The 15,160-nt window shown below is 40.4% G+C and overlaps 1 protein-coding gene across 1 annotated transcript; it reads left to right on the plus strand.

Moving 5' to 3' along the window:
- Positions 1-265: 265 nt before the first annotated feature.
- On the plus strand, positions 266-14,639 carry LOC141791568 (bactericidal permeability-increasing protein-like). Its single transcript, XM_074672133.1, has 16 exons — positions 266-305; positions 6,795-6,902; positions 6,986-7,100; positions 7,187-7,318; positions 7,400-7,555; positions 7,686-7,749; positions 10,817-10,877; positions 10,967-11,058; positions 11,163-11,339; positions 11,430-11,489; positions 11,575-11,742; positions 11,824-11,891; positions 12,001-12,043; positions 12,126-12,189; positions 14,043-14,119; positions 14,222-14,639. Exons 2-16 carry the CDS (start codon positions 6,800-6,802, stop codon positions 14,261-14,263), a joined length of 1,422 nt encoding a protein of 473 aa, XP_074528234.1. The 5' UTR covers positions 266-305; positions 6,795-6,799; the 3' UTR covers positions 14,264-14,639.
- The last annotated feature ends 521 nt before the right edge of the window (positions 14,640-15,160 follow it).

Here is a 15,160-nt window from a genome sequence, read left to right on the forward strand (position 1 = left end):
CTTCATCCACACAGCAGAGAGTCAGAGAAAGTGTTCAAACAAGCTCTGGCCGAGCTTTAAAGCTGCCTCAGGAAGTGTGTTAGAGTTGTTTTCATATCTTTGATTTTAGGGAAGTTATCAAAGACTGGAGCAGACTGTTGTCACAGTATAACAAATATGAAGTTGAGTCATTGTTGCTTTATCTGAGGTTCAGTTCTTCAGTGAGTAAGTCAATTAGAAGTCATGTGCCTCTCTTCCTCTTTCACTTCTCTTCCTCAGCAGACAGACTGACACATCTGGAGGAACCGGACCGACTGCAGCTTCAGGTAAGAGCGTCTGTGCGTTCACTGTATGAGGACAGATTTATCAGAGGATACCGGTCTCAGGTGGGCCCACTACTCAGAATCAGTGTTGGTAGGAGACTTCAGGAAACTGGACAGTGATCCTATGACTCTAGTTAGTCTGGCAGGCAGCGCGTGTCCCTCCAGCTCTGCTCCACTGTTTACATGAAATGATGAAAAGTTAACTTTCTGTCAAGTCTAGTTTGGAAAAAGACTTAAAATCAAAGATTTCAGGGTGTGGAGGTGAAGCTTTGGCCACCAACAAGATTATCTGTAAGTTTGGACTGAAAGTCACTGGTTGACAGATTTAACTTTATTTGCCCAGTCAGTGAGCATATGACAGGAATTAAAGTCTGCTGAACTGTGCTCACTGAGAACAGATCACAACACAGGTTAAGATATTCATAAACAAGCCAATTCAAGACATTTGACTTCTGTGGAACAGAGTGTGTAAGGCAAGCGCAGAGTGTCATTATGTGACAGATGTTACAGTTTCTACATGAAATGTCTAAACTTGTAATAAACAACATGATGCAGAGGGCATGTCAGTGGAGAGGACAATAAGAATAGATACTTGTAAATATAACAATTGTAAAGAATATGAAGAAAATTGACATTTATAGTCACAGTGAGTGAATAAATTGAGGGGTAAAGTCTGAAAGTATCGAGGAAACTGACCTTGGACTGCACAGCAGTTTAGAGAGGAGTATGTAATTTCATGTTTTGCTCAGAGTGATGGAAGTGAAAACCAGTAATTGCATTGAGTCGAGTCAGAAATGGTTGGTTTTATGTTTTAATGGTGACTGAGTGTTGTCTCCTCAATAAGTCAGGCTTCATCAGGGCTAACATGGCACCTTCTCCTTTTCCTGCACGTCTAACACTGAGACCTCAGTCAGAAAGCTTTACACCAGAAGTCACATGTTTGGGAGTTTTCCCCCATTAGCCATGTTCATGTTATCCAGTCGTTATTTGTTTGTGTATTCATTGAGTTACATACTCCCGAATGATGGATGGAGCCCATGATGAGACACAAACAGCATCATGTGCTGACACTGAAAGTGTGTCTCTGTGTGTTTTTGTGACTTCAGCGCTGAAAAAAGTTTTATGATTGTTTAAAATTTGAAAAGTTTTTACTCTGGGTTTCGCACTTTTTTTGTCCAAATGGACAAAATGTGCCTTTAATCTCAGCCTAATTTAATCATGGGGTCATGTGGTTTCTCCAGCAAACTTAGTCAGCTACTTCACAAGCCTCCACTGTCAGAGGAATCCCTGACCCAGGACTGGAACATTTACCCAGCTCTGTAGTCTGTTAAGGTCTGAGGGAGTAGGACTATTTAAACAGAGACTTAACATTGAAAGAGTTACACTCCAGAGAGCTTTAAATAAGGTGTAGGCAAGAAGACTGTGAGGAGAAGTGAGAGGGGAAAGAGAGGAGAAGCATCACTGAGAAAAAACACAACCAAAAATCTAAACCATCACAAATATGATACTTTTACTGCTCTCAAATATAAAGCCATTTGATGGGGTAATAATCAGTAAAAAAAATCTTAAACCCTATGGTTCATGGTAATGACTGCAGTGGACAGGTATTCAAAAATTATTTTCTCTCAAATTCATCGATCTCTATGGTTCAACTGCATATCAGCCTCTAGGGTGCTCTCTGCTGCCACACTCCTTTGAGCCTCATTCAGTGGTCAGTCAGTGTAACTGCAAGTCAATTTTCTCTTCTCTGACTCAAGCAGCAACCTCTGGTCTGAGAATATGAGACAATGCGGAAGTGCTAAAATCTGCTGTTTCTCGAGTGTTCGCTTGAGGCTGGTTCCAGAAGTACAGGAAGTCACATACACACCAAGCCAAAAAAAAGCTGTTTTCAAAGCAGAAATTAACCTATTTACAGCCTGGTTCAAAAAACGTCTCCTGTCTGAGTCGCTAATTTTACTACCGGCTCCCACTGTACGGGGGTGAATTTTTTTCTATCGCGGCCGCTCAGATGATATTAAGATTGCCAGCTCCCCAATAAGAGGCACAGCTGATGTCATGTGTCAACCAGCGCCCTATGACTGTAGGCAAACCCTTGCCACTACCAATATGGCCGCAGACGGGTAACGTTCGCGTGACTATGTCAATGTTTTATACAGTCTATGATCTGACTATAATATCGCCACCAGACAGCTATGTCCTGTCAATCCTTTTATTCTAGGAATACAAACATATATATATATATATATATATATATATATATATAGATATATAGATATATAGATAGATAGATAGATAGATAGATATAGATTTAGATATATATTTATATGTATATATATTTATATGTATATATATTTTTATATATATATATATATATATATATATATATATATATATATATATATATATATATATATATATATATATATATATATATATATATATACACACACATTTGTATAAATAGATAGATAGATAGATAGATAGATAGATAGATAGATAGATAGATAGATAGATAGATAGATAGATAGATAGATAGATAGATAGATAGATAAATTTATTAGGGCTGTCAATTAAATGTGTTAATTACATTAATTAATAACACCGCAAATCAATGCAAGATTAATTCATTGGCTACCAGCCATCTTCAGAGCATCTTGGACAATCTTTCAAGACCCAAATAATATTGTTTTCTCTGACTATATAAACACCAAAACTACCTAAGATGAGTGGATTCTCTTCTGTTATGTCTCTCTTCCTGTTTTTGATAAAAAATAAACAAATTGTACTTCTTTTGATCACGTTCATCTCGTGCTCTCCATCCTTTGATCCTCTCCATGATTTCCTCCGTCTTTTCTCAGGATGGCGCCGCTCTTTCTCTCTGAACTACCATGACACATCCCCAGTTGGAGCGTGAGCTGCCTGAACTTTTCTGACTTGCAGCGTCTCTCTGTGTCTCTGTCATCTCTCATCTTCTCCTCATATCCATGCTGATCTCTCATCAAAAGAGCGCACTACTCTCACCCACAGTAGTTTATGAGCATGGTTTTCATTTACAAGCTCCGCCAGACTCTGCCTTGCCCCCAGTGAAAAACATAATTGCTGTGAATGCAGCAATGCATTCACAGTATATGTTCTTCTGTGACAAAAAAATTTATTCTTCTTCTTCTTCTTCTTCTTCTTCTTCTTCTTCTTCTTCTTCTTCTTCATTCTTCCGCCCGCTTTTTTGGACCGCTAAAACTCAGGCAAACTTCAACCGATTTTCACCGTTCAAACTTCAAAACGTGTGTTTCAGTTGGGACAAGGGGGCTATGACTCTTCAGACACTTTTCACAAATACTTTTCGAGATATTTCAGAATTTGTGCGTTTTTTGGTCTCATAGAGATGAATGAGGAATTTTCAAAATTTTCTCCTTTCAGGACATTTTTTCAGCCTGCTTCAAACGCTCCTCATTCAGTCATACATTCAGCTACAAACTCCATTCAAACTTTAAAATATTAAGCTACCTTTTGGCTTCATTCAGTTGGTTTCAAATGTTTCCTAGCATTCATAGTTTCTTCACAATGACCCTTCAAAGGTCATGATGCATTTCAGCTCTTCGAGCCGTTTTAACATTGGTGTGTATTGGACGGAATGTTTCGGCTTAGAGCAGGGAGAGGGTGAAACCAAACCTGAAAAATTTCTGGGTAAACTGCTCTTTTGGTCACAATTTTCACTCCACATAGGCACATTATATATCAAAATGGAGAGAGGCTTGTCCTGCTTCTGACAAAGTGGTTTTTAAAGCAAAAGGATGGAGCACTTTTTCACAAAATGGCCAACTGTCATGAGAAGTTCAAAAAAATCCCCATATACCTCCATGTTAATTCCTGAGGGGTTTTCTCAGAGATCAGTAAAATTTCCCTCATCTATCTATCGCTCTCGTGGGTTCGTTTCTTGACCTTCATGCATGAAATTTAGACGGACAGCTTCCTCTGGGTCTCAGGATTCCTACGGTGTGTTCATTTTTATTCTAGCCCTCACGGTTTTCGCAAGGTGACAGGAGATTCGGACTCTTGCTTTGCCACAAAATCTTCAGAAGATTACAGTAACAAGGGCAAAGTTGTGCACCTGCACCTGCTGCCCTTGACGAGCTGGTCACCGTGGAAACCTTTGATCTCATGCAGCTGTTTATAGTAACTCATCAAAACATTCAGGAACAAAGACAAGCATGTGTCTGTTAATTTATCATTGATCACCAATGCAAAATCTGGCTTCAGATAAGCCTCAGCAGACAGGTTTACATGATTGAACACACACACACACACACACACACACACACACACACAGGGCAGAAAGTATCACAATTTAACAGCATTTGACCTCCATTTCCCTGAGTCAGCTCCTTATTTTCCTAGATTTTTTTCTTTAAATTTAAATTCCTTCCTTTAATTTCTGAATTGATTCAGCCATTCAAACTTTTAAATCCAATTTTAGATTACACTGATTCATGCTTCATGTTCATTCTTTTTGTCAGAATTGCAAGCACCTTTACACCCTGATTTCAAAGGGAATGTGTTGGGAATAAACAGACTCCACCAGCTCTCTGATGGCAGTTGGTGAACAATGATCACCATGGCAACATCTGGCTTCAGATGGGCCTCAGCCTACAGGCTTACATGGTTAAAAAACTCACACACAGGACACACAGGATTACATTTTAACAGGGTTTAAGAAAGCCGACTTACATTTACCCTCAGTCAGGTCATTATTTCCATCAATGTTCTTTAAAATTTGATTTATTCCTTTAATTTTTGAATAGACGCAACCATTTCAACTTTAAATTCTTTCATCCATTCCATTTATTCGACCATTCATTTCCTTTCATCCAAGAGTTCATGGCAGGCTAATTCAGCATTCTGCATTAGCAGTTGAGCGCAAGCTTTTACAGGACTTCTTAAAACAATTTTCAGACATATCCTCAGTCATTCATGTTCAGCATTCTACATCAGCAGTTGAGCACAAGCTTTTCAAGACTTCATTCAACCATTTTAAGACAAATCTTCAGTCATTCATGTTCAGCGTTCTGCATTAGCATTTCAGTGCAAGCCTTGCATGACTTCATTCAACCATTTTCAGACACATCTTCAGTCATTCATGTTTAGCTTCTGCTTTAGCATTTCAGCATGAGTTATTTAAGACTTCATTTAGCAATTTTCAGACATATCTTCAGTCATCCATGTTCAGCATGCTGCATTAGCAGTTCAGCGCAAGCTGCTTCAGCATTCTGCATTCACAGCGCAATTTCTTCAGAAATTGCTTTTCTAGTTTACTTCTATTGATGCAGCGAACAGTTGCAATCAAATTGAGGTCTAAAGATGTCCATAGATTCACACTGATGCTGACTCTTTTCCGTCAATGGCAGCGAACACGAACATTTTAATATTGGCCAGTTGAAAAAAATGTAGATTTACAAATTTTCTCTTCTTCATTTTTCATTTGATTATTCATGCACTAGAATGCAAAGAGTAAAAAGCAATAAATATTTATGGCATCACCAGAAAAAAACACAGTTTAATTCATTCTTACATAAAATTTATACCATTTGATTTAAATGCTGAGGTGGATGTAGTACGAAAAAAATACTTGAAATTAAAAAAAAACAGTGAATACTTTTGTTCAGGCCCAAAAAGGACAAAAACATGAAGTAAAAAACCTTGAGAGAGGCTTTCAGAATCCAAACATCAGAGGGTCAAAGGTCATTGAACTCTGTCGGACTGATTACACTTTAAAGAGGACACCCTGTCACGTAGCACAAACCTTTTAATGCCTTAATTAATAAATCCAAGGTGAAAGAAATCTGCAGTAAAATGTTCTGATGTTTGTTTTTTCTGTCTATCTTCATACATAAACATGTAGCCTCTGCAAGGATGGTACTGACCAAATTCTGTCAAAAGAGCAAGTTACCGATTCACATAAAATCAAAAGGTACCATGTTTAGGTACCTAAACGCATCCTTGTGACTGTGAGGGAGTGGAAGAGAAGGTGATTTTCCATGCTGGACATGAACACAGCATTGGAAGTTTATATATTGAAGAATAAATTTGTTGAATTCAAGAAATTTGAGATTTTGTTATGAAATTTTATTGAATTGATATTTTTTACCACATGAACACAAAAAAGTACCGAAAATTGATACCGTTGAGTACTGATAACGATTGCCAGGTACCGTATCGTTTCAAATGTGAAAGGTTCCCATCTCTAAGTCTCTGCTATAAAGATGAGAAATTACATCCTTGGATGTGTCTGGACACATAATCAGTTGATGTAAAATACTGAAAGAAGAAGTTGTCTCAAAGAAAAAGAGAAGCAACTTCATTAAAAGGGAAATTGTTTTTCATAGGGAAGTTTTTACCAATCCAGCAGAACAAAAGCAGCACTTTGTCTAGTCCTGTGTGGTGAAAAGAAACAACATTTTTATTGCTTACTTTCCTCTGCTTTGTCCCTCCTAACAGCCAAGATGTCTGTGTTGGTCTGGTCAGCTCTGCTGGCGTTCATCCCTCTGAGTCTTAGCATCAATCCTGGAGTGATGGTCAAACTGACAGAGGAAGGCCTTCAGTACGGTAAGATGACCTGCAGGTTTTTGTTATAACTGAGGTTCTGATTTCTCCACTATGACCAGCCCAGTCTCTTGTTCTGTCATCAGGCAAACAGCTGGGGATGGCCTCAGTTCAGCAGAAGCTGAAAACCATCACAGTCCCTGATATTTCAGGGGAGGAGAGGGTGAACCCTTTGGGAAAGGTCCGGTACACCCTGTCAAAGTAAGGCCCTCATCTCTCCTCCTGTCCCCTCTGTCCCTCTACATGTTCTCTGTGAGCTCTACCAACACGTATGTGGTGTCTTCCAGCATGAAAATCATGGATGTGGGGTTACCGCAGTCTGAGGTGGATCTGCTGCCAGGGACTGGATTCAGGCTGTCCATTAGTAACGCTTTCATCAGTATGAATGGGAACTGGAAGGTCAAATACCTCAGGCTAATGTGAGGCTGTTTGCTTTAAATGCTGACTCATGTGAAGATGAGTGTCGTGTACAGTGCTGCAGTGACTCCTCTTTCTCACAGGAAGGACCATGGCTCTTTTGATCTGACCGTGAATGCTCTGACCATCATTACAAGTATCGCTATCAAGAGCGATGAGACAGGACGACCCACTGTGAGCGACATCAGCTGTACAGCCACGGTTGGCAGCGCCAGCATCAAGTTCCACGGAGGAGCAAGGTGTTGTTACCCTCCTGTGTTCTGTGTTTGACCTCACATGTGGGGGATGAAATGTGACCGTAACGTGCCTGATACGCTGCATGCTTACACTGCATTCCTCCCTGATTCCTGTGGTCACTCTTTGTTTCAGCTGGCTCTACAATCTCTTCAAAAAGTTTGTTGATAAGGGTTTGCGAAATGCTCTGCAGAAACAGGTGAGTTCAAACTTCAGCCCACAGTGTGCTGTGACCTTCTTCTCAGAGTCATGTTTTTATTTTAAGAGTAACACAAAGTTTCACTTAGAGCTTTCTTTGATTTGACTCATGAGGAACTGAAAGCAGCCGTAGAAGTATCTGCTTCCTTTTTCTCCTACCCCTTATTCACACAGAAAGCGTGAGCGCTGCGCCGTACTTAGAAACCACTCTATTCAATCATCATATTCACACAGCACCACCAATGGGGACTGTTATGCTGCCAGTCTATTTTTGCCGGGTACGCTGCAGAAACTACGTCACTGAAACATGGCTAGAAGTCAGCTCCAGAGGAAATCTGATGTTCCAGATGAGGACAAGTTAACCCTGGAGGTGAAAAACCTCATAATTCTGGGTTAGGGTTAGTTACTCATGCTTTCTATAAGGACACCAACAGAGAGTGCATGGACTGAGGCTATGTTCACATGTAGCCGGGTATTTTCAAAAACCAGTATTCCCCCCTAGTTCGTTTTAAAAAATACTTTCGTGCACATGCAGTGGGTAAATCCGCTGGTGAGTGCGGCTCAAAGCACGCCAAACCCATAATGGGCAGTGTTTTCCTGACGTGGAACCCGTGCCAGCCAATCAGAATAAGCATTAGCTGTGACGTTTGAGAACCGAAAACTCTGTTTACCGGCGTCCACACAAAATCATGAAACCGGAGTTTTCCAAAATCTTCACTATGGGTGGAGTTTTCAGAAAACATTGATTTTAGTGAAGTAAAACTGTGGTTTTGTGTGGACGACAGGCATAAATGTATAAAAATATAAGCAGTTTCCCAAATTCCCCGGCTATGTGTGGACATGGCCTGAAGGTCACCATGCAAGTACGTTATCATGGGTGGGATTCCTGTAGGAACACATGGTTCTCCTGTGATCTAGTATCCAGATGCTATGGAGTGTGCTGTGCTCCAGAGAAGCATCTAGCAGGAACTCAGCGCAGCGCTCACGCTGAATGTGAGAATGACCCCATAGTTTCTAAGTTAAAGCAGCATTGAAAAGCAAAGCTCCATTAATTACAAAAATGGTGTCGCTTCATAGTTAGATGAATCAAAGCGGACTCAGGTTGAGTTTTCTCCTTTTTGTTGTTTTTGGGAAATATTTCACACCCAGCTCAAAAGTTAAGTGACATCAAAGCCAGAGTAACCAGTGAAATCCATGAGGTGATTTATGATGCTGAAATATTTTTAACCCCACATAAAAAAGGTCAGAAGTTTAAGAAAAGCCCAGTTTTTCCAGTTTTTTATTGGAATGATGCAGTTTAATCTTTCACTGTTTCCTGAAATCAAAGTATAGAACAAATAAACAAATGAGCTGAAAAACAAAACATGACATTTTTTTCTACAATGGGAATCAAATCTTCCCTAAAAAGTTTCAATTCATTTTACAGTTCACCCTGAATTATTGAATCAATCTAAATCTCAGGAACCAATATAGATAATACTGACCATCAGGTCCAGACACTCAGAGGGCTTAAACACAAGAGGCACAATTATATAGTCCAACCAGACCCCACACCCATTGGTACAGTCCAGTGGTGGCTGCTGGTCAGTCAAGGAGGGGAAGCTCATTTTTTTCCGGCCTACATCATAAATTTGTTTATCAATTTGAATTTAGATTCTACCCTCCGTTCATTCAAGAAAATGATCTGTGACCCTGTCGTACCAACCAGGTGGTTTTTTTCCAGGGATTTTACCAGTGTTCTCTCAATGGCCAGTAGAGATAGACTGCTTAAACGGCCTTGGCCCATTGTGTTGTAGGTGTAAGACTTGAGCCGCTTTAAAGAGAAGCTCCTCTCTACAGAAGATGCTCCGGTGGAGGGTTATACTTCAAGATCTCTGACTGCCTTATTTCACTGTCAATCAAAAAGGGATTCAGCCTCAGACAGATCATCCAATCATCATGCAGCGTCCAGGCCAGCCCACTGCCTCATAGACCCCCAGAGACGCTGAGTGTCCGACTGTGTTAAAGCACTGAAACGCTGTGGGGATGAATGAGAAGGAGGTGGAGGTGGTACCTGTGATAGGTAACTGATTCTGGACAAAAGTTAAAGTAATTCTAGCGCATATTTTGTCAATGAAATGTACACATAGCAGTACATATCACCACTTTTTGGGGATATTTTAGGGGAAGCTGAGCTTCCCTTGCAGTCTTACAGCAATCGCCACTGGTACATACATAGCTACTTACAAAATGAATGACCACAAATAGTTAAAAACAAGAAAAAAAAGAAAGAAAGTACACCTTCCCCTTTCAAAAAAATATATTTTTATTACAGTATGAATGAAATAAAGACCAACTAAACTAAACTATACTAAAATGTTAAAGGACTTTCAACAACAGAATGATAGGAAGAAGAAAGGATGCCCTCTTACGCTTACTGTTCAGCTTTCACAACATCCTTCAGTGACCATTTTTCACCATTAACTCTGTGGTTTGAACTAAGTTAGGATCAGGGTCAAACACAGCTCCATGAAACTTATAAGGGTCAACTCTTTCATCTTCACTGTCAGTGATTCTGGTTTCAGGTGGAAACCATGTGAGGTGTTAAAGGGCCCTTCTGCAGAATTATGAAATGTTTCTTATTTTTCAGTTTTGCGTAACTTTACCTGTTTTTCTTAAACTATCACAGTTAAACTCTTATTTTTTCATCATTTCAGGTTATTTATTGGACTTAAGCTTCTTCACTTTCAATAAAAATTGTAAAAACTGGGCTGTTCCAAAAACTTTGATCAGTGGTGTATTAAAATGTTTGGTGATGGTTTAATGTGTAGCTTTTATTATGAACGTGATTCTTCCAGGCAAGGGTAAAATATTAGAGTTTAAGATATTTTAAAATGGCTAATCACCTTTATTTAATGTTTTGACTAAGAGAGAAAAGAAACCACAGTAAAATAAAAAGAGTGTGTGTGTGTGTGTGTGTGTGTGTGTGTGTGTGTGTGTGTGTGTGTGTGTGTGTGTGTGTTACTGATGGAGGTTAAGCTGTGTTTTTCCTCTTCTGTTGAGCACTGTTAAATCTTTTGACGTTACAGATCTGCCCCCTGGTGGCCGACGCTGTGTCTGACATGAATCCAAAACTGAAAACTCTCAATGGTAAAAATAAACAAACAGAAATTTCTTTGAAAAACTCCTGGACGTCTGATTAATTCTGAATATGTGACAGCCTCTGTAACTCCCTGCAGTCTTAGCCAAAGTGGACCAGTACGCAGAGATTGAATATTCCATGGTATCGTCGCCCACAGTGTCTCCGTCTTCCATAGACTTCAGCTTGAAGGTTGGTATCATGTGGTGTGTTTCCAACACCTGACGTCTCACTTCACCTGTGGGAGCATTATGGTGATGTCACAGCTTCTAATTCTGGTGTTATTTGTCGTTTAGGGGGAATTTTACAACATCGGGAAGCACCAGGAGCCTCCGTTCTCCCCCTCTGCGTTCTCTCTGCCCCCTCAAGTCAAGAACATGCTGTACTTTGGCGTGTCCACCTTCACCGCCAACTCAGCCGCTTTCGTCTACAACAAAGCTGGAGTTCTCAGTCTGTACATCACAGATGACATGGTTCGAGGCCTCCCATTGGCTGTTTGTTATATCCTCTGTCATGACATGGCACTGATGTGTGTGTGTGACGTGTGTGTGACTGTGTTACAGATCCCAAAAAGCTCTCCCATCAGACTCAACACCAGAACATTTGGAGCCTTCATCCCACAGGTGGTGACGACACCTTTCTGTTTGCATAACATGATACGCATTGTCTCCGGGGCGGTTTGTCATCTGCATGTCTGTGTACGTTCAGATCTCCAAGCTCTACCCGGGTCTGATGATGAAGCTGCTGGTGAAGACTGCGACAAATCCTCTCATCACCTTTCAACCCAACAATGCCACCATTCAGACCAGCAGCACAGTGACGGCCTACGCCATCCAGCCCAACGCCACGCTGACCCCTCTCTTTGTCCTGAACCTGGTGTGTGACACAGCCGGCATGATGAAAAGCTGCTGTGTTTATAAAAAGCTCTGACACTGTCTCACCGTGTCGTCTCTACAGGAGAGCAGCGTCAGCGCCCGAGTGTTCGTGAGTGGAATGAGTCTCGCTGGAGCCGTCACCCTGAACAAGTGAGTTACTAAAAAAAAATCACCACACACTCCCAGACAGGAAAAAAGCGGGGCCAAAAGGTCTTTGTAAAGACGGACGTCACAGAATAATTCTGTCTAATTTGCACAGAGTGGATCTGACCCTGGGGACCAGTTATGTTGGAGAGTTTCAGGTTAGAGCAGCGTTCACACATGAATCACAGAGTGAGTCATCACTGCTGACCGTACACACTAACCCTGACCCCCAACCTGCAGGTCAAGTCCCTCGACAACATCTTCCAAATGGTCCTCAAGCTGGTAGTGATCCCTAAACTAAACGGTGAGTTCAGTGAATACATCATATCAACCAAGTATGTCTTCTAGGCATACGTTTCAACTCTGATCGGAGAAAATAAGTTTGATTCTCTGTTAGGAACATTTCCAAATACAGGTCAGGTTGAAAGTCCCATTAAAGGTGGAAAGAGTCCTGAACCAACTTATCTTAGTCTCATTTATAGCATGGCAAAAACCTCTCACTTCAACAGGGAGCCACCCTTTTTGTCAGAAGGCCCTTTAGTCAGAAAATCAGAAGGTTTGTTAGTTAAAAAATCAGAAGGTCTGTTTTTTAAGGAAGGCCCATTAGTTAGAAGGTTCATTAGTCAGACAATAAGGTCTGTTAGTCAGAAAGTTGAAAGGTCTGTTGGTATGGGAATCAGAGGGTCTGCTATTCAGTAAACCAGAAGGTCTGTCAGTCAGAAAATCAGAAGGTCTGTTGGACAGTAAATCAGAAAGCCTGTCACCATGAAAATCAGAAGGCCTGTTGGTCAGAAGGTCTCCTGGTCTGAACAACACAAAGCTCATTAGTCAGAAAATCAGAGGGTCTGTTTGAAAGAAGGCCCATTAGTCAGAAAGTTGTTAGTCAGAAAATCAAAAGGCCTTTTAGTCAGAAAATCAGAAGGCCTCCTATGGCCAATCCCATATGTCACTCTTTCCCCTCCCTTTTCATCCACCGTTTCTCCTTGGTCCTCTGTTTTAAGGGTCTAAGGGGAAGAGGTAAAACCACACCTCTTAGAAACAAGACACCACTGGATCCCTGCCACGTCACCAACCCTCGATGCTCACTGGCTGTAATATGCAGAGGGACTGTTTATTCTCTTCTGAAGCGAACACATTTTTACAAACTGATGACAAACTGATGTCAGATTAGGACGACACATTCACAACAAAAATTCTTCACTATGATGCCCTGATTAATATGAGTGATGAGACAGCTACGCTGTTTACGACCTTCACTTTGTATAGCTTATGTAGCTAATGCAGCCTCTGAATACAGCTTATCTGTCTAATCATCCATGAAATGCAGTTCATTGTAGTGAAGTCGATTTGTTCCGTGGTCTGACATCCGCGTAGCGATTGTTAGCTTTAGCTGTAGCTTTAGCAGCTTTAGCTAATCACTATAACAAGCCATTTCAAAGTATAACCAACAGTTTATAACATATCTAATATTTACATAAAGTAGCAAAGGATTAAATATCTGATTAAAAAAAATATTGAAATGATAGGAAATTTGTCATACCCCTTGGTTTCAAGTGAGGTCCTGGTTTGTCTTCGTTTCGAGGGCTATGCACACCTTCCCCCTGACATGACAGAGAATCAGGACAGCTATGTGCACGCACAAAACTAAGGGCTGTGGAGTAAACTTGGGATTGGCCTTTAGTCTGAAAATCAAACGGTCAGATAGTCAGAAAACTAAAAATATCAACTTAATCTAAACTAATTTTCTGACTAACCAGCTTTCTGAGAAGAGGGCTGATACATCTTGGGTAGACTTTTTCAATCCACTGAATAAGTTCCAGAAATGTCCATGGTTTGGAGTTGAAGCAGTGGTGTGCACAGAGAGGGGGCAGGGGGGTGGTTGCCCCTCTTCAAGGCCACATTGTTAAAAAAATGTGCACTGAGGTGCCCTGTTTGGAGTCAAAATGTGCTCCAAAGTGACCCCTCCTGCCCTCTTGGGTGGCAGAAAATACTCCATATGTGCCTGTTTTTTCCTTTTGGCCCCTTGCCTTCAAAAAGTCTGTGCACACCACTGAGTTGATGCATGAGTTGAGAAACAGAAAATGTTCCTTTAATGTCACTTTAACATTTACCATGTTGGACTTAAGTTAACCTAAATGTTTGCATTTGGAATTAAAGCGAAACTTGCAAAGGGATATCCACTTCCTGCTCTGGGAAAGATGAAGCTGGTGAACACTCAGCTCCAGGTGCTGAAGGTCAGAGACATGATGTTTTTGTGAATGATTTTCAGAAGGTCACATTTCACTGCAGCAGTGTTTAGAGCTGAATTAACCATCATGTGCTTCATTCCTGTCCAGGACTACATGCTGATTGGTACAGATGTGCAGTTCACAGGCTGAGAAGCTATCACTACCTGGATCCTCCTCAGCACCCAGCCACCACAAAGACACCATGATGGTTAGAGTCAGGGGCATAGCTACAATTAGGCAAACACAGGCAGTTGCCTGGGGCCCCAAGATTCCCAGGGGCCCCCAAAGCATCTCTTAAAAACTGATTTATGAAGTTCTCTTCAATTGAAAGCATTTCTTTTTTCTAAATCTTAATTCACATGCTTCAAGATACATCAAAAGGCTTAATCTGTAATGATGGTTTTGGGTACTCCCCCTCCCTTCTTATTCAATGGACTATTCCATGTTACAACACATCTGACAATTTGATTCAGGAAGAAGGTGGTAAAAAACACTTTTTTTCCCTACTTTTTCCTTATTTTCAACCAAGTGGAAAATAAAAACAATGTTGCTCTGAGATCTGAGATAAACATATGAGACTTTTAGGATTTGAAGGACTTTATCTAGCCCAGGAAACAGGATCATTTTCTCAAAATCAAACTTTTTGACTTGGTGATAAACATTATTGTACAAAATCTCTTTTTGGAAACATAACTCACTGGACAGGGGTCAAATAAAAATACATTAACTTTAAAATGATAGTACCAAAAAGTATGGTAACTGTAAATATCACCTCTTTCAGTAGATTTTTTTCCAGTTTTATGTTGTGCTTGATATTTACATATTTTTTCTTCACTAAATTATTTTTTTCAATATCTACCTATTGTAATGTTTTTCACTTCATACTTTCTTGTTTGTTACTGTTAATCTGTAAATTCCCCACTGTGGGACAAATAAGCTGTCAATTCACCTTAAAAGATTTCAAATCCAGGACAAAGTGGACTAAATGATGTATTCACTTTTTTCAAAGTCAAACTAAAGAACAGAACTTGAGGAAATGCATTTAGT

The sequence above is a fragment of the Halichoeres trimaculatus genome, unplaced genomic scaffold (assembly GCF_033239565.1).
Source record: "Halichoeres trimaculatus isolate MK-OKI-2021-1 unplaced genomic scaffold, fHalTri1.1 fHalTri1_scaffold_1, whole genome shotgun sequence".
In the NCBI taxonomy this organism is placed as follows: Eukaryota; Metazoa; Chordata; class Actinopteri; order Labriformes; family Labridae; genus Halichoeres; species Halichoeres trimaculatus.

Coding starts and splice junctions, on each gene's coding strand:
- LOC141791568 (XM_074672133.1), top strand. CDS start 6,800: ATGTCTGTGTTGGTCTGGTCAGCTCTGCTGGCGTTCATCCCTCTGAGT. Junction 7,750..10,816: donor GAAATGCTCTGCAGAAACAG/GTGAGTTCAAAC, acceptor TTGACGTTACAG/ATCTGCCCCCTGGTGGCCGA. Junction 11,490..11,574: donor TTGGAGCCTTCATCCCACAG/GTGGTGACGACA, acceptor GTGTACGTTCAG/ATCTCCAAGCTCTACCCGGG.